This window comes from Erythrolamprus reginae, chromosome Z (assembly GCF_031021105.1).
Source record: "Erythrolamprus reginae isolate rEryReg1 chromosome Z, rEryReg1.hap1, whole genome shotgun sequence".
NCBI lineage: Eukaryota > Metazoa > Chordata > Lepidosauria > Squamata > Dipsadidae > Erythrolamprus > Erythrolamprus reginae.
In genome coordinates this window covers 152,721,671-152,746,113 of record NC_091963.1, presented here as the reverse complement: position 1 = coordinate 152,746,113, position 24,443 = coordinate 152,721,671, and the positions used below count along the sequence as shown (strand labels likewise).

The following is a 24,443-nucleotide window of genomic DNA, read 5'->3' as shown; positions in this document are numbered from 1 at the left end:
TTTATTACTGTTGTTAGCCGCCCCGAGTCTACGGAGAGGGGCGGCATACAAATCCAATAAATAAAATAAAATAAATAAATGCAGCAAAGTGGATGAAAACTGACAGCGGTGCCCGGCGGAAGCCTTCGGTTTGAAATTATGGATGTAAAGATGAAAACAAACTGCAGGAACTGATGGGACAATGGAGGCCGTGTGGTCTGTGGAACTCCAGGCCGAGGCATAAAGGACGAATTGGGATAAACATTGTTCTTAGTTTAAAATGATATAAATTTACATTTTGGTGGAGGGGGTTGAATAGGGTGGGGTGGCGGGACCACCCACCACTGGACGCTGCTAAATGTAGGGGGGGTATTATAAAAAAATATCAATAGAAATTTGTTGTTAAAAAAAAAGACACCCCAGCAGCTGACCCCACCTGCCTTCCCAGGGGAGGGGATGCAGCCAAGTCCCCCCCAGCCCCCCAGGAGAGAAGCAGCCCTCCCTCCAGGAGGATGAGCCTCAAAGATGCCCCCCCCAGCCCTGCACGAAGAAAGGAAGTGGGGGGGGGCGCTAGCCGGCCCTGCTGACCCCATGTGGCCCCCCTCCCTCTGCATGCATAGCAGGCCTGGGGGAGGAAGGGGGGGGTCGAGAGGTGCAGACCCCCCCATGGCTACCCCTTCCCCCGCAAAAAGGTCCCCGCGAGGCTTCTGCCCCAGGAGGGGGGGGTCCCTGGTGTGGCCAGGAGGAAGGACGTTCGCCTGCAGAGGGGGCCTGAAGGGGGGATGAGAGCGCCGGGGCCAGGTCCACCCCACCCTTGCTGGCCCGAGGGCCCAAGCCGGGGGTCTTCCCGCACCCACCCACCCACCCCCGGGGGGCCTGGGTGCGAGTTCTGCAAGGGCGGGGAAGAGGGGAGGGGGTCGGTGGGGAGGGGGCGCCCCTAGGAGACGCCCCCCCGCCGTCTCTCGCCCGCTTCCTCCCTCCCTCACTTCCCCTTCTTCCTGGCGCCGCAGCTGCACCGGTCGCGCAAAAGAGCGGGGGGGGGGGCGAGGCCGCCCTCTGTGCCCGGCAGCTGTGCCTCCGGCCACCCCCGGGGCGAAGGAGAAACTCCGGTGGCCGCGCGTTCCGCAGGCTCCCGCTCCGAGGCCGCGCCCCCTCCGCCCACGTCCCTCCGGCAGCCGCCCGCGCATGCGCCCCTCAAGCGCCCGCAACTCCGCCTGCCTCCGCGCCGCATGGCCGCCCGCCGCAGGGCCCGCCGGGACTTGCAGTCCGGGCTCCTGAAGGCCGACCAGGGCGCAGGCGCGGCGGCGGCGGCGGGGGGGGATGGCAGCGGCGGCGGGGGGCGCGTACAGCCTCGGCCTGGCCAACGAGCGGCTGCGGCTGCTGGAGGAGCTGGAGCGGGAGATCGGGGCGGCGCTGCAGAGCGCAGGTGGGGGGCGCGGAGGAGGACGGGGGGGGGTCGCCCACCCCCTCCCTCCCACTGACCTCCCCCCGGCGCCCCCCCCCCCCCCAGGCACGGTGATCCTGGAGCTGTCGAAGGAGAAGCCGAGCGAGCGGCTGCTGGACCGGCAGGCGGCGCAGTTCGGGGCGTCGGTGCAGAAGGTGGAGGCGGAGCTCTCGGGGCAGATCCGGTACCTGACCCAGGTGAGGGTGGGGGTCGCAGGGGGGGGAGGGGGCGGGAGAGGGGACCCGACTGACTCCTCCCCCCCCCCGCAGGTGGCCACCCGTCAGCCCCACGAGGGCTCCAGCTACGCGGCGCGCAAGGACTGCCAGATGGCCCTCAAGCGCGTGGACTTCGCCCGCCTGCAGCTGGCCGAGGTGGCCCGGGGCTGCGAACAGATGCTGGAGCAGTAGCGCCGCGCACCGGAGACCTCCCCCCTTAAACACCCCCCCCCCGGGTGGGAGGAAAGGGAGCTTCACAGATAATAAAGTGGATCGGTTCCCAAAAGAGTCCGGTGGGTGAGCTGAGTTTTTTTTTGGGAGGGGGGGGCGTAACATCCCGGCCCCCTAGTGAGCTTCCCCAGGCTCTTGACCCAGAGATGGCACCGAATCCCCGGCTCCAAGCCCCGCCCACAGGGCAGGAAGTAAAAATGGTGGTGGCCCCTCAGTGCCCCCACCCTCATGCTACCCTCAAAGTTCCAGTGTATTGCCATCCTGGCACCCACACAGGGAGGCCTGAATCTGAGCCCCCCACCCCCCAGTTGAAAGCTCACGTCCCTTGTGCCCCCCAGCCACTCACAAGCTTGTCATGTTACCAACTCAGATTGTGTGGCCTGTGTGGCCAGTCCTCCTTCCGCTTCCGCCCAGGTGGGTAGGCACAGGATGGCCTTGAACCCCTGGAAATAATGATTTGGGCTGCATCTGCTCCCTCGTGAAAATCCCCCCTCCCGAGTTCCCACAAACATCTGGCCTTCTACTGTAGATAGTGTGGACTCGCTTGAGACATAATGACCGAGGCCACACAGCCCCCCCCCCACTTCCACCCTTTGAGAGCCTTTGAGATGACCCTCACTCCGCAAAAGACCTTGTGTCCTCCTGTCAAGTGACCTCAGCGACAAAGCCCCCCCCCCCCCCCCCGCAACAACAGCACCAAAGAGGCTGCGAGAGTCCGTCCGTTAGATAAGGTTCAGGAGGTTTAAGTGTTTCCAATAGGAAAGTGAACCCAAAATTGAGGGAAAGATCGGAAGCCACGTGAGAAAATATGATTTGACTGAAAGAGTAGTAGAGGCTTGGAACAAACTTCCAGCAGAGGTGGTTGGTCAATCCACAGGAACTGAATTGAAACATGCCCGGGATAAACCTAGATCCATCCTAAGATAAAATACAGGAAATAGTATAAGGGCCGACTAGATGGACCAGGGGGGCTTTTCCTGCCGTCAATCATTTCTAGGTTTTTACCTAATCCTACGTAGCTTCTGCTCCGGCCATCTCACACTACTCACCCAAGCATGCAGAACATTTGCCAGTCCTCGAATACAGCTCATCTGTCTGGAACCCCCACCACATCTCGGACACAAACACTTTGGAAAACGTCCAGAGATACTTTCCACTCGCAACAGAATCCCCTACACAACTAGACTCACAATCCTGGGTTTACAAAGCTTAGAACTACGTCGCCTTAAACACGACCTAAGCACAGCCCATAAAATCATCTGCTACAACGTCCTTCCTGCCAATGACGACTTCAGCTTCAACCACAACAACGCACGAGCACACAACAGATACAGACTCAGCTGCAGGAAATACGACTTTAGCAACCGAGGAGTTGATGCCTGGAACTCACTGCCGGACTCTGTAAGTATCCTCACCCGACCCCCAAAACCTCACCCTCAGACTGTCCACCATTGACCCCTCCCGATTCCTAAGAGGCCAGTGAGGGGCCTGTCTTCTGTCCCCTCTCCGAGTCTTTCCCTCTTACTAGTCCAGGGCCTGAGTGCAAGGCTTTGGCGGCCTCCCTTGACCGCCCTTCTGTTCTTCAGCCCCCCCTCCCCCCTCCCCCCTTGGGCAGGATTTTCCGGGGGGGGCAGGCCCTCCACCTCCTTCTGGGACCCTGCCAGGGTTGCTGGTGGTGGGGGGAGCTCCGGATCCACTTGGAAATTCCAGACAAAGGGACCCCCCCCACCCCAGCCATTCAGCCAATCCCTGGAGCCCCAGCTGCGCTCAGCTCCCCTCTGGAAATATTTGGGTTGGGGCCCCTTTCTTTTCCGCCCCGCCCCTCTTGACCCAGTTCGGCACCGGCTGCTTTGCGCTTGGTGCCCTGCAGAGGGCGCTTTCCTGCCCACTTTTCTCTCAGCCCCTTTTCAGAGGGTCAGCATGGCAGTGTCGCAAGAGCATTTAGTAAAGGCAGCCAGCCACCCTGAGGGGGGAGAGAAGGGTTTGGGGGTGGGGTGGTTTATTTAATCTTTTTTCAATTTTACTTTTAATTTTTCTTCACCTTCACAAATGCAGGTTCAAGATGTATACGCCTTCCAGTATTCATACATTATACAAAGTTCATAATTGTACATTTTTGCCCTTTATTCATAGACCCCTATGTAATTTTTTTTAATGGTTAAACATCAGCCTTCCCCTTTAATTACCCTTTCTTGCCCCCCTCCCTTCTACCCCTCCTCCTAAACCTCTCTCTCTCTCTCTTTCTCCACCGCTCATTCCTTCTCTCCCTTCTTTTCTACTTTGTTTGTTTGTTTATTGATTGATTGATTGATTGATTAGATTTGTATGCCACCCCTCTCCGAAGACTCAGAGTGGCTCACAACAGGACACAAAACAAATCCAATGATTAAAACAATTTAAAACCCCTTAATATAAAAGCCACCATACATCTCATACAGACCATACATAAATCAGAAGCCGTCCAGGGGAATCAGTCTCCCATGGCCTGAGGGCAGAGGAGGTGGGTTTTCAGGCTTTTGCGGAAGGCAAGGAGGGGGGTGGGCAGTCCTGATCTCCGGGGGGGGGGGGGATACTTCCTCTTCACCCCTCTGGTACCTCTCCTGGGTGACCCAACCTGTTACTTATATTAGCAGGCTGCTGCTATAAAATCCACTTTAAAGATAATACCAATCACTATTTTTAAAAAATTTGTTGCTTATAACTTATAACTCCAAATAAAACTTTTATTGATTGGTTGGTTGGTTGATTCAATTTCTGGGCCGTCCTTCTCCTGAGACGCAGGGCAGCTTACAACATCTTAGAAATCTACATAGAAATTTCATTCTAACACACACACACACACACACACACACACACACACGTTAAAACTAAGCAAACCGATTTGCATTCATTATATCGGGCAGGGCCACATGTCAGAGTTTCGGTGGCCCCAAACCTGCCGGCAGAGGTTTGCGGAAGGCGAGGAGGGCAGGGGCAGTACGAATCTCCGGGGGGGGAGCTCGTTCCAAAGGGCCGGGGCCACCACAGAGAAGGCTCCTCCCCCAGGCCTTGCCAGGCGACCTTGTCTGGCTGAAGGGACCTGCAGAAGGCCGACCCCGGGACGCCTGAGGCAGACGGCTGTGCCGCGAGCCATCTGCTCCCGTGCCACGTAGGGTTTTCGATGTCACGCACACGCACAGACCCCAATTCAGCTTCTCCCAACCTCCGTGGGGAACGGAAAGCCCCGAAGGATCAGGCGTGTGGCCCGACATGGAAATGGAGAAGGGAGGGAGGGAGGAAGCAGGCGCCGTGCTGCTGGGTGAATCAGGGCCGCGTCAGAACACTCACAAGCGGCAGCCGCGTTTTCTACAAAAATATACTTTTTATTTCTCAGGTGGGAAAAGTGAAAGCTGCATAGTTGAAGAGGGGACACATCCCAGAATCCCCTCAGTTCCCCCAGCCGGAGCCAGAGGCGTCGTCTGCTCTGGGGCAGCAAGTGGCGCCCCCTGCGGGCCTCTGCTGCAACATCCACACCTGGAAGGGAGGGGCCGAATTAGAGGAGGAGAAATAATAGAAATAAAGTAGAAAAAATAGGACAGAACAGGACAGAATTCTTCATTGGCCAAGTGTGACTGGACACACGAGGGATTTGTCTTTGGTGCAGATGCTCTCAGCGTCCATAAAAGAAAAAGAGACATTGGTCAAGAATCATGTGGGGCGACACGTAATGATGGTCATAGAGGTCAAATAAGCAGTCCGGAAACAATATTAATAATAATCTTAAGGATACAAGCAACAAGTGACCGTCACACAGTCCTAAGTGGGAGGAGATGGGTGGAAGGAATGATGAGAAAACGTAGTAGAAATAGAAGTGCAGACCTAGTCAATAGTTTGACAGTGTTGAGGGAATTATTTGTTCAGCAGAGTGATGGCGTTTGGGGAAAAACTGTCCTTGTGTCTAGTTGTCTTGGTGTGCAGGGCTCTGTAGTGATGTTTGGAGGGTCAGGATTGAAACAGTTTGTGTCCAGGATGCAAGGGTCAGTCAATATTTCCACTGCCCTCTTTTTGACTCGTGCAACAAACAGGTCCTCAAAGGAAGGCAGATTGGAAGTGTAGAAGGGTAATACACCATAAAAACAATAAAGATATAAGAGCAGTAATAAAACAACCCATTAAAAGTCCCCCCATCTCCTTTGCATCTAGTTGCTTTCAGGCCTTTTGGAAAGCCAGCAGGGTGGGGGCAGCACAAGTCTCTGGGGGCAACTGATTCCACAGAGCTGGAGCCACCACAGAGAAGGCCCTGGTTCCACATTGTTTTGCTGATGGGACCTGGAAAAGGCCACGCCTTGGAGGAAGACGGTCCTGTAAATAGTCTGGCCCAAGGCCATGTAGGGCGCTTTTTATAGCAGATGACCGACACCTTGAATGGCGTTCAGAGACCAGTGAAGCTCACGAACTGACGGAGTGACGTGGTCTCCTTAAGGGCGGCAGATGCCGAGGGGAACCAGAGCGGGAGGGGAGGGGGCCCCACCTGTTGCTCGGCGGTCAGGGCTGGCTGGGAGCCTCTCCTGGGGCGCCTACACCAGCACAGCAGGCCAACGGTCACCAGCAGCAGCACGATGCCCAGTGCAGACAGGACGAGGGTCCGGGGCCACCCTGGCACGCCCCCCTCTTGGCCGAACCGGGTGGGGCTGACCTCTGCAACGGCACCTGTGTGGCAATCAGACCAGCAAATGCCTCCCCCATAAGCCCCTCCCCCCATAAGCCCCCTTTCTCTCCACCCCCACCCCCCTACCTGGCCTCACCATTCCTGGGCAGCACAATGGTCCGGACACTCTCTAGGGCAGCCGTTGTGTGGGTCAAACACGGTGGGTGCTGTGGAGGCGGAGTCTGGCTCAGCACCTGGCGTGAAGGTAGCGTTTCCATGGGAACTACGGGGGTTGCCCCCACAGAGCTTGAAGGCTGAAGCAAGGGGGCACGGCTGGTGGGGCTGGGCTGAGTCTCGGGACCTGACCTGGGCAGACCCCTTCCCTTTGGGAAAGGAGAGGAAAGTTACCCTGGCATGCCCCCCTCTTGGCCAAACTGGGTGGGCTGACCTCCGCCACGGCACCTGTGTGGCAATCAGACCAGTGAATGTCCTTCCCATAAGCCCCCCCCCCCACCAAGCCTAACAGAACTGGGAAAGGTGCAAAAAAGGGGCAGCAAGAATGATCAAGGGAATGGAGCCCCTCCCCTTATGAAACCAGGTTGCAAGGCCTCGGTCTCTTCAGCCTTGAAAGACGGAAGCATTTAAGGGGGGACTTGATCGAAGGGAATAAAATCCTGCATGGGATAGAAAAGGTGGATGGAGAAAAATTATTTTCTCTATCTCACAATACTAGGACGAAGGGCCCCTCCCTAAAGCTCACAGGTGAGAAAGTGAGGACAAATCAAGGGAGATATTTCTTCTTCACCCAGAGGGTCCTTGGTTGTTGGGATTCCCTTCCAGAAGAGGTTGTGACAGCTGTCAGCCTTGATAGCTTCAAGGCAGGATTGGACAGATTCAGGGATGCCGAGTGCATCATAGGTGGTGATTGACAGAGATGTCCATGTGCCGCCTGAGGCAGGCAGGGTTCCCTTGGGTCCCATGTGTTGGGGGTCCAGGGAAAGGGAGGGTCTTGCCCTCTTTCTGCTCAAGGTCCCCATGGACAGTGGGGGGGGGCACTGTGGGACACAGAAGGCTGGACTCGAGGGGCTTTGGCCCCATTCAGCAGGGCTCCTCATAGGTTTTTACGAGTCAGTCCCCTAACTAGTGCTTGAACTGGAGACCCCACCCCCCAACTAGCCTGCATCACGAAGGGTTCAGAAGCCCCCCAGAAAAAGGCAGCAGCCCCTCCCTCAACGCTGCCCAGGGGCTCAGCCGGGAGTCCTCCTGGATTTACCGCTCCTGCACTGTTTGTAAGCTGGCCCGATTCAGCAGGGCTCTTCTTAGGTTCTTATGTTCTTAAACCCCCTTTCTCTCCCCCCACCCGTCCCACCCGCCTTACCATTCCTGGGCAGCACAATGGTCTGGACACTCTCTGGGGCAGCCGTTGTGTGGGTCAAAGCTGGCAGCCGCTGTGATGGCAGAGTCTCTCTCGGCACCTGCTGTGAAGGTAGCGTTTCCATGGGAACCACCGGAGTTGACCCCACAGCAGACCCCTTCCCTTTGGGGATAGAAAGGAAAGAAGGTCAGCCAGGGAAGGAATGAGTTCCAACTGGGGGTGGGTGGGAGAGACCCCCCCCCCCTCGGAAACATTCTCTCCCCAGAGGAGAGGTGAAACCCCACTCCCTCCCATCCCCTGTCCTTCAGGAACATCTGAAGAAGATCTGGGTCTGTCCTCTGGCTTGGGCCTCACCCCACCTGCCCTTTCTTTAACTTTTAAGCAATGGCATTTCACCATGTAGACTCCTATGCCGCTTCACATGGCTTTTACAGCCCCCCCCCCATTGCCCGGTTGACTGAATCAGCCTCTTGCCCCCCAATAACCTGGCTCCTCATTTGACACACACACACACCCGCCCCTCAGAAGGTTGGGAGGCTGAGTCAACCTGGAGCCTGGGGATCAGCAGAAGGATCCACACTGCTCTAACCACTGCACCACTCAGATTCCTAGTAGTATTTCCTCTTTCTCAAACTTTTCACGGCTTTAATTGTACTCCCCCCAGCGTACAAGTAAATATTATTCGGGGGGGGGGAAGGGGGTAGATGGACGATTCTTAACCCTGGTCATTATTAATCCATGAGTGCAGTCAGTGTAGCTGGGCAGGCAGGCGATGGGGGGCGCTCTCTCTCGGGTGCCCCTGTAGTGTTGGAGGGAGGCTCTCGCCCACGCCCCCTTCCTTGGAGGCAGACTCACCCTTCTGTCCCACCTGGGCGATGAGCTGGAGCACCCACGGCGCCTGGTCCAGGCCGCACACCGGATTCTTGGGGAAAGTGAACCTGCCAACGAGGAGGGCAAAGCGGGGCGGCTGCTAGGCAGGCTCGAACTCCCGACAAAGCAAAGCGGGGCCGTGGCGGGACCGGCGCTCACCTGACGAGGTGCTGGCAGCGCTCCCAGGCCACCAGGCGGTCCGGGAAGCGCCTGACCAGCGGCGGCTCGTTGCGGTGCCTCTCACAGCGGCAGTTCCCGGCGGCCGCCCCGACGTTGCCCTGAGCTGCGGGAGGGAGAGCGGGGGACGGTCGGGAGAGAATGGGGGCGGCGCCCTCCACGCGCCCCCGCCCACCGACCCGGGGCTCCCGGTAGAGTCTCCGGGCGGGGGGCCTCACCTGGCTGGGCGCCCAGCAGCAGCGATACCAGCAGCAGCACCAGCGGGAGCCCGGAGCCCTCGCTGCGCTCGCCCGCCGGCCCCATCGCCGCGTCTGACCACCAGCGAAAGCGAAAGGCGCGCGAGGGGCTTTCCAGCGCCGCCAGGACTTTCCCACGCGACGGTCTTGGCCAGAGGCGGACAGTGGGTGAAGCGGGCGCCGTGCCCGTCGGTTCTTCTGCGCGGCTCCGACGCCCCTCGAAGCCGGCGGCGGAAGGGCAGCTCGCGGCCGAGGTTTCGCCCCCCCCCCCCCGCCCTCCCACTTCCTGGCAGTGGGCAACGGGAGCCGTCCGCAGCTCTGGCGGGCGGGGCGGCGGCGCCTCGCCTTGCCCTTCCCATTGAGGGTGTTGTATCCTGGAATGGCTACCTTGTAACGCTGTAAATAGTTTGTTCCTCTTTTCCAGCGCTGTCTGAGCCCAAGCAGGAAGTCGCTCCTGATTGGCTCAGACGCGGCCGGCTCTCGCTTTGGCGGGAACCGCAAAAGTATAAAAGCAGCGGTTTCTCCCTGCAGAGCCAGTCGGTACTCGCTGAACTGTCACTTTACCTTGCTGAGCTGTCACTTGTTCTCTGAGCTGAATAAAAGTACCGATTGCTCAAAACCCTGTCTCTGGGTCTACTTCACTGGCGACGAACGAACGGAAGAACTTCGCGTGCAACATGGACAAAATCCAGATCGGCCAGGCTCCAGAACTCTTCGATTCCGAGAAAATGACATGGGACGAGTACATGGCCACCTTCGAGATATTCCTCGAGGCGGCGGGAATGCAGGACGCCGGAGCCGATCGCAGACGGGCTATTTTTCTCAACTACTGCGGCGCAGAGATCCGTAGACTTGCCCAAACTCTCACCGAGCCAGAACAAGCAAGAGCCACAGCGTGGGACGTCCTTCAACAGAAACTAGCGAGCCATTTTAAACCAACCAGACCAGCCATGGTTTACCGGCATCAATTTCACATGATGGCTCAGAGAGAAACCGAGTCAATCAGCCAATTCACAACGCGGCTTCGAACGGTACTTGCTCAATGCAAGTTTCAAGACCCGGAAGCTCGCCTTACCGACGCCTTGGTTTTCGGCATGAAGAGCAACTCGGTGAGAAACAAACTCCTCACCGAAGAAGAGCCGACGCTACAAACCGTAATTAAATTAGCACAAACCGCGGAAGCAGCCGACGCAGCGGCAAGAGAATTAAAGGAGCACGGAAGGCGAGAAATCATTGCCAAAATCAACGCCGAGTCTCCCAGCGCCGAGGGAACAGACGACCTCAGCCAGCCGACTAGAAACGGGGACAACTGCCTCCTCCTGCAAGACCAGCCGAGACATCCTAGAGCTACTCACCCAGCCCCCTGCGCGGGCTGCCGGGGAAATCACCAGCGCCATCGATGCCCCTTCCGAGACGCTACTTGCCACCGTTGCAACCGGAGAGGCCACATCGCCATCGCATGCAGAGCAACGGCACCAGAAGAAACGTTTGCCACACAACAATACCAGCGACCTCAAAACCAACCCCCCCAATCGCGAGAAAGGAGACCGTTCCGCAGCTCGGGTCAAAGGAACTACTCAAGCGCTAACCGCGACTACAATAGAGGTAACTCTAAATTTTCCGTGAATAACACGGCAACCAAAAAGGGGGCTAAAATTGTTATCTCATTGTTACTAAATAACCAGCCTTGCTCAATGGAGCTGGATACGGGCTCGAGATATACCATCATGCCCTGGGAAAAATTTAAACTATACATGCCTAATGTGTCTAGGGCTGACTTAACTCAAACCTCATTGGTGATCAGAGACTTCCAAGGGGGGGTAATCTCGGTCCTGGGAACAGCAAATGTACCTATTGCCTTTAAGAATGTGAAATGTACCCTTCCCATGCTTATTGTGACGGGGGCCAAACACTCCCTGCTGGGTCTAGCGTGGATGGAACCGTTGGGGATCGAAATTTCGGGTGTGTGTAATGTAAACTGTGATAATATGCCTAACTTTGTGAAAGAGTTCCCTGAAGTGTTCAGCCCCACCTTGGGATTGTATAAGGGACCCCCTATATCTTTCTCTATCGACCCCAAGGTCCCACCGGTCAGACTGAAACCTCGCAGGGTTCCCCTTCCGCTTCTCCCCAAGCTAGACATGCAGCTGGACAAACTCATTAGTCAAGGTATTTTGGTCCCTGTGGAACAGGGGCCATGGGAAACTCCCATAGTGACACCATTGAAGCCAGATGGCTCTTTAAGAGTTTGCGCTGATTACAAATCAACCTTGAATAAGGCACTCCAACACCACCCCTACCCCATCCCGGTCGTGCAACAACTCTTACACTCCCTGGGGGAGGGAAAAAGGTTCGCAAAGATCGACCTGGCCCAGGCTTACCAGCAGCTTCCGGTCGATGAACAAACAGCAAACGCCCAAACGATTGTAACACACAGGGGGGCTTTCAAATGCACGAGGTTACAGTTTGGGGTAAGCATAGCCCCAGGAATATTCCAGAGCATCATGGAACGCCTATTGTCAGGGGTAAATGGGGCAATTCCATATTTTGATGACATCTTAATTGCAGGGGAAAACCAGGGACAAGTGAACAAAAGAATAAGGGAAGTACTTAAGAGGCTACAGGACAAAGGGTTACGAATCAAGCCTGATAAATGTGTCTGGGGAACTGACAGTGTTGAATTCCTTGGGTATAAAATAGATAAGGAAGGTATCCACCCCACAACAGAGAAGCTGAGAGCAATTAGAGAAGCCCCAGAGCCACAAGATAAGAATGAGTTGCAGGCATTTTTGGGCCTCCTTAATTTTTATTCCGTTTTTTTAAAGCAGAAGGCAACAGTAGCAGAGCCTCTCCATCGTTTACTCCAGAAGGAAGCCCGCTGGACATGGGGGAAAACTGAACGTGAAGCTTTTTCTCAAATAAAAAATTTAATAACTTCTAAAAGTGTAGTAGTCCAATATAGTGCTTCACTACCCATTAGGCTCACGTGCGACGCTTCGCCGTACGGCATAGGAGGAGTCTTAGCTCACGTTCTACCGAATAAGACAGAGGCCCCAATAGCATTCTTTTCAAGAACCATGACCAGCACAGAGAGGAATTATAGCCAGTTAGACAAGGAGGCTCTAGCATTAGTGGCAGGGGTAAAGAAGTTTCACAATTACATTTTTGGGAGAAGCTTTGAGCTAGTCACTGACCACAAACCCCTACTAGGCCTGCTAGCCCCCAACAAGCCCACTCCACCTTTTATGTCTCCAAGACTAATCAGATGGGCCCTTTTCCTCTCAGGGTATCAGTATGAGCTCACCCACAAGGGGGGGAAGGAAATCAATCATGCAGACGGCCTCAGCAGATGCCCCATAGCAGACTTGGTAGAAGACCCTGTTCCTGCCACAGATGTGCTAATGATAGAACTCGAGGAAAACCCACTAACCACAGCAAAAGAGGTAGCTGCACACACGCAGCAAGACCAAATCCTTAAACAAGTGGTGAACTGTGTTCTAAAGGGATGGCAAAATGATATTGTTAAACCTGAATTGTGTGATTTTAAGAACAAAAGGCTTGAATTATCATATGTAAAAGGTTGTTTGCTGTGGGGGGATAGAGTGATCATCCCCAAACGCCTAAGGGAAAAGGTACTCAAAATGTTACACGTGGGCCATCCTGGGATTGTCAGGATGAAGAGCCTAGCAAGGGGGCATTTATGGTGGCCAGGGCTTGATGCTGATATTGAAAGTTGGGTTTCCAAGTGTGACCCGTGCCAAGAGTCTAGGCCCAGTCCCCCCAAAACAACTCCGGCTGAGTGGGAACAGCCTGCTGGCCCTTGGTCTAGGATCCACATTGATTTTGCTGGCCCAGTGGGGTCTCAGTACTTCCTAATAGTGGTTGATGCTTTCTCCAAATGGTTGGAAATAATAGCAATGAACAACATAACCACAAGTGCCACTATCAAGGTATTGAGCAGACTGTTTGCATCCCATGGTTGCCCTGATCTATTAGTGTCTGACAATGGACCACAACTAACAGCCAGGCAATTCGAATTATTCCTAGATGGCCTAGGGGTCAGACATGCCCTCATCTCGCCTTACTCGCCCTGGGCTAACGGGTTGGCAGAACGTTACGTAAGGGTGGCAAAGGAGGCATTGCACAGGTCAGGCCCTGGAGATGTGCAACAGAACTTGGACCAATTCTTATTAACCCAGCACATTACCCCTAACTCGCACACACATGTAAGCCCTGCAGAGTTATTGATGGGGAGAAAGTTGAGGTCACCATTAGACAGGTTAAATCCAAGGTTCTGTGTGAATAATAACCAAATGTGCATGAAACCAGAAAGAGAAATGTATTTGGGTCAAAATGTATATGTAAAATGCTTTGATGGAAATGTAAACTGGATGAAGGGAATTATTGTTAAGCAAAACGCACCCAAGACTTATATTGTTAAACTGGAGGATGGTCGTTTGTGGAAACGACACATAGACCACATTCGGAAACGTACTGAAAACCAATTGCAACAACCCGCTGACTCGGACTCTCCCCCTTCAACAGACTTTTGTACATTGCCCGAACTAAGAAACACGCAAAGAGACTTATCGGGCCAGGGGGAACCATCCAGCGACGCCGAGCCATCCTCGTCCTCCGAGGCCTTCGTGGGGCCCGCCAGGCCAAGTCCGCCGCACCGGGAGAGCAGCGGAGAGCCATCCTCCACAGTCAGTGGCGAAGGAGAAAATGGACTGCGCAGGTCAGCGCGAGAGCCTCGAAGGCCTCACCGATTGGACGACTTCGTCACGTGGCTTTCTTGATGGATGAGTCCAACTATGAGGGGAGGGGTGTTGTATCCTGGAATGGCTACCTTGTAACGCTGTAAATAGTTTGTTCCTCTTTTCCAGCGCTGTCTGAGCCCAAGCAGGAAGTCGCTCCTGATTGGCTCAGACGCGGCCGGCTCTCGCTTTGGCGGGAACCGCAAAAGTATAAAAGAAGCGGTTTCTCCCTGCAGAGCCAGTCGGTACTCGCTGAACTGTCACTTTACCTTGCTGAGCTGTCACTTGTTCTCTGAGCTGAATAAAAGTACCGATTGCTCAAAACCCTGTCTCTGGGTCTACTTCAGAGGGCATGCGGCGTTGGGAGGGCCGGCCGGTGTTTGACGACGGTGCCCCGGATCAGCTAGGGCGCCCTGTCCGAAGTCCCGTCGCTTAACACGTGGTCAGCCGCCCTGTCGTGGGGGGGGGGGGCGCCGCGGAAACGGCTCGGCTTGGCTGCCTCTGTCAGGGCGCCGGGCTGGTTGGCTGGTTGGTTTGCTTACTTACTTATCCAAGGTCGCTCCAGAGCCCTGCACACCAAGACAGGAGCAGATTTTCCCCCCGAACGTCCTCACTCTGCTAAACCATTCATTCCTTCAACACTGTCAAACTATTCACTAAGTTCTTTCTCAGCCTCTCACCATCCCCTCCCACTGAGGACTCCATGACTGTCACGTGGCTTGTATCCTTCAGATTTTTATTTCTTAATATTGTTTCCTGATTGCTTATTTGACCCCTGTGACCATCATTAAGTGTTGTGCCTCCTGATTCTTGACCAATGTCTCTTTTTCTTTTATGTCCACTGAGAGCATCTGCACCGAAGACAAATCCCTCGTGTGTCCAACCACACTGGGCCAATAGAGAATTCTATTCTATTCTAAAAAACAATTTTAAAAAATTAAATCCAACGGTTGAAAACCACCCTTACATTTATGGCCAGATCGCGAGGTTAGGCCATCAGGTCAAGGGCTTGCCAGAAAAGCCAGGGGGCGGCAGTCTGGATCTCGGGAAGTAAGGGGTTCCAGGGAACTGGGGCAGCCACAGAGAAGGCCCGCCAGCCAACCCTGTTTAGCTGACGGGACCCAGAGAAGACCGACCCTTGTCAGTCACTGGGAGGTGGTGTGGCAGGGGGCAGACCCAAAGATAGCCCGGCTCTGAGCCATGCAGGGATTTAATGACCAATCCGGAGTCAGTGCAGTTCCTGGAGGATTGGTGTAAAGTGGGCATGGCTTGGTGCACCCACAACCACTCGCGCAGCTGCATCTGGACCAGCTGTAGTCTCCGAACACTCTTCAGGGGTCGCCCCATGTACAGCGCGTTGCAATAATCTAACTGTGAGGTTATAAGGGCGGGAGTGACCGTGAGGAGAGCCTCCTGATCCAAGTAGGGCCACAATTGGTGCAACTAGTCGAACCTGCGCAAAGGTCCCCCGAGCCACAGCTTGATGGTCTAATCTCAGGAGGACCCCCAAATTGCGAACCCGTTCTGAGTGGGGCAGTTCTTCCCCTCCCCACAGAACCAAGGATGGGCAGTGGGCACAGGTCCTTCGGAGGCAACGCCCACAGCCACTCGGTCTTGTCAGGGCTGAATCTGAGCTTGTCCACTCCCATCTGCTGCAGGTCTGTTTTGCCCCCCCCCCGGTGGAATCTGCTGATGAAGGCTCCTCTGACCAAGAAGACATGAGTGACAGGGAGGAGGAGAGTGGGGCAGACAGCTCAGAAGGAGATCAATTCTCTAGCTCCTCCTTGGATTCAGAACAAGAGTTAATGATACAGCCACGCATGCGGAGAGCGATGCATAGGCAGCAACAACTGAGAGATTATTATCAAAGGAAATGAGGCCACCTGTGGTTGGGTGGGGTTGTGGTCATTAGTGAGGCTACTATAAAGAGCAGCCTGTGGGTTTGGCCATTGTGGAGGATTATCTGATCGTTGTGTTTCGTGACTGCTTTACTGACTTTGACCTTTTGTGTGCTGATTTTCCCCCGCTTTGAAACTAAACCAGAGCAAAGTGTGTTTCACTTTGTGAAAGAAGAAGGACTGTGAATTGCCTCACAGCTGCAAGCTAAGTATCACAGAACTGATAAGGGACTTGTATAAATCACCAGTTTGTTTGGAGACCAGTGCTCTTGGCTATACCAAAAGAGGGCTTGGTTTAAGTGACTTTTCCTTATAAAGAACATTGTTTTGAATTTTCAAACATGTGTGTGTCTGAAATTTGTACCTGTGAATTTTTGGGAGGAGTCTACCAGAGAGCCCGACAGAACACCATCCAGGCCCTAAAAAGCCTCCAGGAACCGGCACCGCACGTCCACCGCTTCACTGAACTGATCCAGGGCAGAAGTGTATAACTGGGGGTCATCAGCATTTTGCGGATACCGCACTGTGCCAGTGGTTTCATGTAGATGTTAAATGGGAGAGGAGACGGAACCGAACCCTGGGCCACTCCACAAAAGAGGGGGTCAACCTCTGTCCTCCTACCAACGCCGACTGCGACCGACCGGAGAGATAGGAGGAGACCCACCGCATAAGGGGGCCTCCCACTCCCAGCTCCCTTCGCCATCTCAGAAGGATCCCCTGGTCAATGGTATCGAAAGCAGCTGAGAGGTCAAATAGCACCAAGAGTGGCCTCTATCTCAGGCTTCCCAGAGATCATCCATCAGGGTGACCAAAGCTGTTTCTGTCCTGTAGCCAGGCCTGAAGCCAGATGGAAAAGGGCCGAGAGCAAGTGCTTCTCAATTATTTTCTGTTATGCCCCCCCAGGAAGAAGTAAACACTTCGCATGCCCCCCCTCAACTCTCCCACAGGACGATTGTTTGAAATATTCTGCATGTTTCCACTGAAAAATCTCAGGGGCTTCTCAGCGTCATTGAGGGGTCAAGTGTTTAAATTATGCTGTCCACTGCCAACATTTTTAGGCTGCGGAGAGGGGAGGCATACGAATATAATAAATACTATTACTACTACTACTACTAATAATAATAATAATCATCATCATCATCATCATCATCACCATCATCATCATCAACCGGTCTTTCCTCAGCTCCCACCGTAGTCACAGGGAAGCCAAGCGCTACCTCGTCCTACTTCCTCGTCTCAGCTTTTGGGAGACTTCCGTTTGCCTCCTGATCTCCGTCTCCCTCCTCCTCTCTTTCCATCCCTGTTCCATCTTTTTCCATGGGGCCCCATAAGGGTCAGGGCTGCCTGCACTTCGTATCTCCTGCTCTGTTCGGTGCAAAAAAAAACCCCCCTGTTCCTTGCGGCCAAAAAGAGCACGGTCCCCTGGGGTCACCTGCATCGCTCCGCACCCCCCTCCCAGGGGCCCCCACCCCACTGTTTGAGAAAGACTGGCCTAGAGGGTCATTTGGGGCAGGCCGGTTGGGAGGGCTGGCCGGGGCTTGACTACACTGCCCTGAATTGTTTAGGGCGCTCTGCCCGAAATCCCGTCACTCCACACGTTGCCAGCCGCCACGGTTTGTGTGGGTGCCACGGAACGGCTCTGCGTGGCTGCCTGCCACTGAGAGCAATGACCTGAAGGGAGTCCACTTAGGCCCCCCACCACCACCCGCGGAAGGGCCTCAAGGAGGGCGGTGGCTCTGCCCAGGTGAGGTCAGCACCTGAAGCTCTGTGACGCTACTACAGGGTGTGTCCAGAGCCCCGCCCACACAAAGGACACGCCCACCGCCGGCTCTGGAGTGCCACATGGACACTCTGGTGCTGCTGTTGTGCCTGCTGCTTCTGCGGGGGAGCGGCGTTCGGGCACAAGGTGTTGGGGGGAGCGTTTCAGAGTGGGGAGGGGCCTGAGGGCAGAACGGCCCCCCTCCCTGGTCCCTGGGCACAGCAGGTGGACGGCAGCCCCTCCAGCCCTGCCGAGGCCCCTGCCGCCTTGTGATGTTGGGGGCAGCGGAGGCCGAAGGCTGGCCCACCGGAGGGTCCCCTGGGCGGCTCCTGGGCCTTCAGAATGGAGGGGCTCACTGGAGCAGATCGGCCCATCAGGGCCAGAACACCCAGCTGCCCCACTGGAGACCCCAGCTGGACCCTGAGACCCCAGGCCCGCCTCCAAAAGCCCGGACTGGCAGGAGGTCTCGGCCACTTCAGAGGGTCCAGTGGGAGGAGGGGGAGTGCAGCAGAGGCCGCCTAACGCAATGGCTTCTCACCTGTCTCTCTCTCTCTCTCTCTTAAGGCTGTGGCTTCCGACCAGACTTTGACGCGCCCCACGCCTCGCCTCTGGGCAATGCCCGCATCGTGGGGGGCGCAAAGGCCCTTGCCGGGAAGTGGCCCTGGGTGGTCAGCATTCAGACCAGCTCCTACCACTTCTGTGGGGGCAGCATCGTCCACCCCTGGTGGGTGCTGTCTGCAGCTCACTGCTTCACAGACAGAAGGTAATTGGTCAAGGGGGTCAGCCCTGCTACCCACCTTCTGCAGAGCCCCCCTCATTGCCCTCCCAACCGGTCACCACAGGGACCCCCTTGGCTGCAGATGCCCCCTGTGCCCCCCCCTCCTTGACAGTCTTCCATGAGCGGAATTGAGTGGGGGAGCTGCCCCCCCACCCCCGAGCAGGAGAAGAGCTTCGGGCGCCCTTCAGGGCCAGGAAGGGGGAGGGCTCTGGCTGGCACTCTGTCTCCCGCTCACACAGACCCTTCCCTGCCCTGCCCCCTCCCTCCTCCAGGGAAGGCATCCGGGTGGCGGCAGGGAGCCCCCTCCTGGGCAAGAACAATGTCACCCGCTGGGTGCGGAAGATCCACCTCCACCCGCTCTACAACCCCAAGACCTACGACAACGACCTGGCGCTGCTGCTGCTGCACAAGCCCATCCCCCACAGCTGGTTCCACACTGCCCTCTGCCTGCCGGACCACACCATCGTCCCGGACAACCACATGTGGGAGAGCTGCTATGTGGCCGGCTGGGGCCTCACCAAAGCCGGTGAGCCGGGCATGTCCCCTGCCGCAGCAGCCCAGCGGGGACCCCCAGGGACCCGTCCGTTTGCAGGAGCGAACCCACCCGGCCCTCTTTCGGGAATCCCTCCCCTCTCCTGGCGGGCGGCCCTCCCTGTCCACGGCTGGGGCTTCCGCCTGGCACGAGACCGCACCTGTCCCACCTGCAGCTCTGCCCGTCTTCGATGCTCCTCGCGGAGTGGCCCCGCCCAGCCTTCCTCTGCCGAGAACCAGGGTCCCAGAAGGGAGCTGGCTGTGGGCACCAGAGGGGGAGGGGCCGGGCTGCATTCCCTCTTGCCCGTTTCTGACTTGAGTCTCCACCCGGTCTTGATCCTGGTCCTGTCTCCTGCTGCCTTTGCTCAAGCTCCATCTGTTTACAGAAGCCCCCCCCCCTCCGAGCAGCCTGCCAGGGGGCCTGGTCCTCCGTCCTGACCTCAGCCTTCACAGAAGCAAGATACGGGCTCCTGGTCACCAAAGACCCCTCTTGGGAATTAATTGCATTCGCCCTCCAAGGGGTTAACGGCAGTAACAGGCCTCAACACTGCCTTGCGATAATTGCCAGGCCGTGGAAGGCTGCAAATTAAGTCCTGGCCAGTGTCTTTTGAAAGGAAACAAACCCACATTATCTTACTCAGTCTACTTGAGATGAGGCCAACCACGCCCCGGATGTTTTCATGTAGACACAGGCGGCACGAAACCCCCACGAGCCAAATCTGTTGTCTCCCACGACCACCACTCCCCTCGCCTTCTGTTTATTCCCTAGCCAGCCAGGGGCCGTTCAGCCTCCACACGGGCCTTGTGCTCCGTTGCTCTCCTGCCCCCAACTGCTCTGCGCGCACACACACCTTCCTCTTCCTCACTCATCTCGGCTTCCAAAGGCGGCTGGCTCTCTGCTGGATGGGAAATGCCGGACGGCCCTGGCTCCCTCTCTGCGTCTGATGTAGAGCATCCCTTACGGAGGAGCCCTCCCCAGACTCCATAACAGGCCCAAGGTCCCCGCCAGCCTCTTCATCATCCGACTCGGAGCTGGCGGCCCAAAACAACAGAGGCTCTGGCTGCTGCCCTGTCCCTCCCGCTCGCCTGCTGCCCTCCAGATCTGCCCCGGAGAAGGGGCTGCCATCAGTCGGGCAGTGGGCAAAGGGCCAAGGCTGGTCACGATTCCTCGTGCGTTTCGGGTTCGGCTGTAAACATGACACTTGAGCAGGAAGTCCCCTGTTTTGAGTGGTGGGCCCAGAATGGATTGGAGCCCCATTTGCCTGCCGCCCGTCTCCCCCTCCCACGTCAGACCTGCCCACCGCCCAGGGGAGAGTCTCTGACACCTACCACCATCTCCTCCTTCGTCCTCTCTAGGCTCAGACTTTGGCTCCGTTGAGTTGCTGGACATTCAGGTGGCCCTGGTAGACTGGACACTATGCCTGCGGTGGCTGCACTCACTCACCAGGAATATGCTGTGCGCCGGGTTCGAGGAGGGTGGCCGGGATGCCTGCCAGGTAGGAGCCCCCTTGGATGCACACCACCTACACACACACACACACACACACACACACACACACACACACGTGCCTGACCAAGGCCGGACCCAGACCCTTCCTCAGAGGAGTAGCAGCTCAGAGGGGTCAGACTCGTTGCCAAGGAAACTGGCTGATTCCCAGGATGGTTGACCAGCGCCTAGACCAGGGGGTGCTTCCTCCCCCCTCCGCAATCTCCTTTATCTACCCCCCACCCTTAAGGGCTACTCGGCTCAGAGTCAAAGGGGGGGCATTCCTGCTCAATCCTTCCCCATAGATCCCCCCGCCCTCCCTCCCCCCATGACCCAGACCTTCCCCGACTCTCTGCTTCTCTCGCCTCTGCAGGGAGACAGTGGAGGACCCCTGATGTGCCTCCCACCCAGCCACAGCGGCCATGGCAGTCCCCAGCGCTGGTACCAGGTGGGCATTGTGAGTTGGGGTCGCAGCTGCGCAGCCCCCCGCAGCCCCGGCGTCTACACGCAGGTGTCCAACTACCACTCCTGGCTGGAGCAGACCTCGGCCCACGACGGGCGCCCCTTCCACGTGCCGCAGATCCCCATCAAACCCTCCTCGCAGCACGAGAAGTACACTGACCTCTGGGCCGACGTGGATAGTGGCGGTGCCCCCGTGGCAGTGCCCCCACCTGTGCTCTGCTCTGCCGCCCTGGTGGTGGTGGTGGTGGTGCTCTTGGGCCTGTGCTGAGGAGCAGCCGGCAAGGGAGGGCCACCGCAGCTGGTGTGCAGACCCAAAGGATGCTGACCACGTGGGCCTTCCCTCCGCTTGGCCTGCGGGTTCAATAAATATTCATGGATACGCCTGACTCTCTGCTCGTGTGGATCGGGATCCCTCGCCAGTGGAGCAGAGAAAGGGGATGGGCAAGCTCCCCCCAGGGGTTGGGCGGGGGCTGTGAGCTGAAGTCAGGGTAATAGGGATGATGACCCACCCCTCCTGCCCCCCACCAGCCAGAGCTAAGCAGTGTGGGGAGCTTCTCCAGAGGCTCAGAGGCCTCTTCCCTCTGCCCGGGTGGCCCTGGGAAGCCTTTGGGTGAGTGGCAGGGCCGTGAGTTTAGTCCAGCTGGGAGGAAAGAAGGTGTAGTGCCCCGTCCATGACCCCAGGGCCACCATTAGGAATTCTGGGGCCCCATACAGCCTAAGTGTCTGGGCCCCCCCACCGCCATTTTAAAACTATTTTAAATCGCCAAGCCACTCCATCCCCCGGGGATCATTTCCCGCTTCACGCCAAGCAAGGCGGTCCCATAGGCCAGTGTTTCCCAACCTTGGCAACCTGAACATATCTGGACTTCAACTCCCAGAATTCCACAGCCAGCAAATGCTGACTGTGGAATTTTGGGAGTTGAAGTCCAAATATCTTCAAGTTGCCAAGGTTGGGAAGCACTGCCATAGGCTATTTCAGGAACTGGGTTAAGCCGATTGTGTGGACTCGTCCAGGAGAAAGAAAGAAGCGGGAGTGACAAGGGAAAGAAAGATCCTCCTGGCATTGGTCAGGCCGAGCGAGGCTTATTTAGGGCTCCTTGGCACTTCTCCCTTCTTGCTGACAAAACCATGTGCTTTCTAGCGAGGGGAGGGGGGAGGGGGATCCCACACCCGGCAGCCACTGGCGAGGAGCTGGAAAGGACGAGGGGAGAGAAAAAGCAGGGTACCAGCAGTCAGGCGGGTGTCTTGAGGGGGCACTCCCATCTGGAAGGAAGGGAAGAAAGGCGAGGGCGAGCTAGGAAGGAAGGAGGGAGGGTGGAAGGAAGGAAGGAAGGAAGGAAGGAAGGAAGGAATGGTAAAAGGGGCGATCAAGAGAGGAACGGGTGAATGAATGGACGGAGGGTGGGAAGGAAGGAAGGGAAGAGGGAAGGGACAGGAACAGAGGAAGGGTGCAAAGAAAGCAAGGAAAGGTGTGAAAGGGGAGAGTAAGAGAGGAAGGAGTGAAAGAAGGGAGTGAGGGAGGAAAGAAGGGAGGAAGGAGAAGGAAAGCAAGAAATGGAGGGAGGGAAGGAAGGAAAGAAAGAAAGAAAGAAAGAAAGAAAGAAAGAAAGGGGGAAGGGACAGGAACAGAGGAAGGAAGGAAGGAAACTTATGAAAGGGGAGAGTAAGAGAGGAAGGACTGAAGGAAGGGAGGGAGGGAAGAAGGTAGGAAGGAGAAAGAAAAGAAGAAATAGAAGGGAAGGTAAAAGAGAAAGAAAAAGAGAAAGAAAGAGAAAGAAAGAAAGAAAGAAAGAGGATGAAAGAGAAATAAAAAGAGAGACGGGGAATGAAAGAAATGGAAGGAGTGAAGGAAGGAAGGAGAGAAAGAAAGAGGAAGAAAGAAAGCAAGAGAAAGAAAAAAAGAATGAAACAGCAAGAGAGAAAGAGAGAAAGAAAGAAAAAGAAATGAAAGAAGGAAAGAAAGAGGAAAGAAAGAGAATGAAAGAGAAATAAAAAGAGAGGGGGAATGAAAGAAATGGAAAGAGGGAAGGAAGGAGAGAAAGAAAGAGAAAGAAAGAAAGCAAGATAAAGAAAAAAGAATGAAAGAGCAAGAGAGAAATAGAGAAAGAAAGAAAAAGCAACGAAAGAAATTGTGATTTTTACTATGCCGGCTCCTTCCCTCCCCCACTCCCCACAAACCACCTACCCCTCTACCGCAAGAGCGAAGCGCCCGAGACGCCGGGTTCTTCCCTTTCTCCCTCGCCCGCATCCTTGCCACGGTGACTCACCAGGAGAAGGCTGGAGACCCACGCGGCTCCTCAGGGGGCGTTGCGGAAGGCGGCGGCGGAAGCCCCCATGCCCAGCAGGGGATGATGGGCAAGGGACACCTCGGGGAAGGAGGGCAGGGTGTGAAGGGAATGAGGGGGCTGGCGGGGGTTTAGGAAAGGGGAGCCCGCCGGGCATGAGGGAACGCTGGCCGCGCGGGGCTCCGGGGCCAGCCTTGCAGCTCCTCGGTGGGAGGAGCCGAAAGCCACCGGGCGAGGACTGGGCTCAGCAGGAGAAGCGGCCGGCTTCCCATAGTGATGGGAAGCTTGGCTTCCGGAGGGCCGAGCTCCTTCCGTGGCTGCCATCGGGGCTCCCTGCCTATCTGCCAGCCTCCCTGCCTTCTTTCCTCGCGGGGTGGGAAGAAAGTGGGGGCCGCGGTCGGAGAAGCTCTGCAGAGGCAGAGTTCGTCGCAATCGGGGTTGGAGAGTTTTTGGCGGGCGCCGCCCCCCCCCCCCCCCATTATTCAATTTGGCCGGGCCCGTGACGCCACTCCCAGTAGTACCGGTCTATCGGCAGCCCTGCATGACCCACCCAGCTGATCACGGATTCTGAGGATCGAGAGACAGGTGTGGTTGGTATCCTAGGCCCATGTACATGGCACCAGAGTCTGATAGCCAGGAGGTCGGAAGGGATGTGGGGTCAGAGGGCCTTGGCACTTTGAGCGGTGTACATGAGTGACTCAGGTGAAGAGGAGGGGTCTCTTCTTGATGCAAGAGTGAGCAGTGGTATTACCAGGAAGGAGTGGCTGAGCAAGAGGAGGTCTCTGCCTGAATAGATCTCTGGAACAATTGGCCACGCCTCTTGGCTATTTAAGGGTGAGCAACATGACAAGTCAGTGTGGACGTCAACTTTCGACCGTGCCAGAATGGCCGCACAGATTTTGCTCTTGGACTATTTAGGTCGAATTACAACTTGGGAAAGGGGGATCTTTGTTTCCGGGCTTCAAAGAGTGAGTCATGTTAATGAGAGATGAATGATCCAAGAGAAACATTTGGAAGTTTTGGCTTTCTGTTTTAGACTCTAATGAACAGCTGAAACCAAACAGACATATTTCCTGCTTTGCTGATGCATTTTAAGCATTTAGACCTCCCTGCTATTAGTTTAAGAGTCAGGTTCTATGTTTTGTTGTGCTTGGTTCACAGCCAGCTCCTCTGGCCACTGATTTTGACTCGGAGGAGCCGGGTCCTTCGGATCAGAGGAGTCAGACAGTGAAGGGGGCGGAGAGGTGGATGTGGAAGGGGAGGCAGAGAGGCCTGCAGAGTCTGTGGGATCTCCCATCAGAGCCTCCCCGGAGTCAGACGAGGAAGGGGTGAT

General features: G+C 56.1%; 3 protein-coding genes across 3 annotated transcripts; 2 read left to right on the top strand and 1 right to left on the bottom strand.

Moving 5' to 3' along the window:
* Positions 1 to 1,284: 1,284 nt before the first annotated feature.
* On the top strand, positions 1,285 to 1,927 carry MED11 (mediator complex subunit 11). Its single transcript, XM_070728079.1, has 3 exons — positions 1,285 to 1,405; positions 1,490 to 1,620; positions 1,693 to 1,927. Exons 1-3 carry the CDS (start codon positions 1,300 to 1,302, stop codon positions 1,828 to 1,830), a joined length of 375 nt encoding a protein of 124 aa, XP_070584180.1. The 5' UTR covers positions 1,285 to 1,299; the 3' UTR covers positions 1,831 to 1,927.
* A 3,283-nt stretch (positions 1,928 to 5,210) lies between these two features.
* On the bottom strand, positions 5,211 to 9,513 carry CXCL16 (C-X-C motif chemokine ligand 16). The gene is made up of 6 exons (XM_070728077.1): positions 9,137 to 9,513; positions 8,901 to 9,024; positions 8,740 to 8,809; positions 6,654 to 6,879; positions 6,380 to 6,558; positions 5,211 to 5,382 (listed from the first exon to the last, which is right to left on the bottom strand). Exons 1-6 carry the CDS (start codon positions 9,219 to 9,221, stop codon positions 5,296 to 5,298), a joined length of 771 nt encoding a protein of 256 aa, XP_070584178.1. The 5' UTR covers positions 9,222 to 9,513; the 3' UTR covers positions 5,211 to 5,295.
* An 8,138-nt stretch (positions 9,514 to 17,651) lies between these two features.
* Positions 17,652 to 21,307, top strand: LOC139153744 (serine protease 55-like). Its single transcript, XM_070728076.1, has 5 exons — positions 17,652 to 17,715; positions 18,133 to 18,331; positions 18,619 to 18,872; positions 20,234 to 20,373; positions 20,737 to 21,307. The coding sequence occupies exons 1-5, from the start codon at positions 17,652 to 17,654 to the stop codon at positions 21,091 to 21,093; spliced, it is 1,014 nt and encodes a 337-aa protein (XP_070584177.1). The 3' UTR covers positions 21,094 to 21,307.
* The last annotated feature ends 3,136 nt before the right edge of the window (positions 21,308 to 24,443 follow it).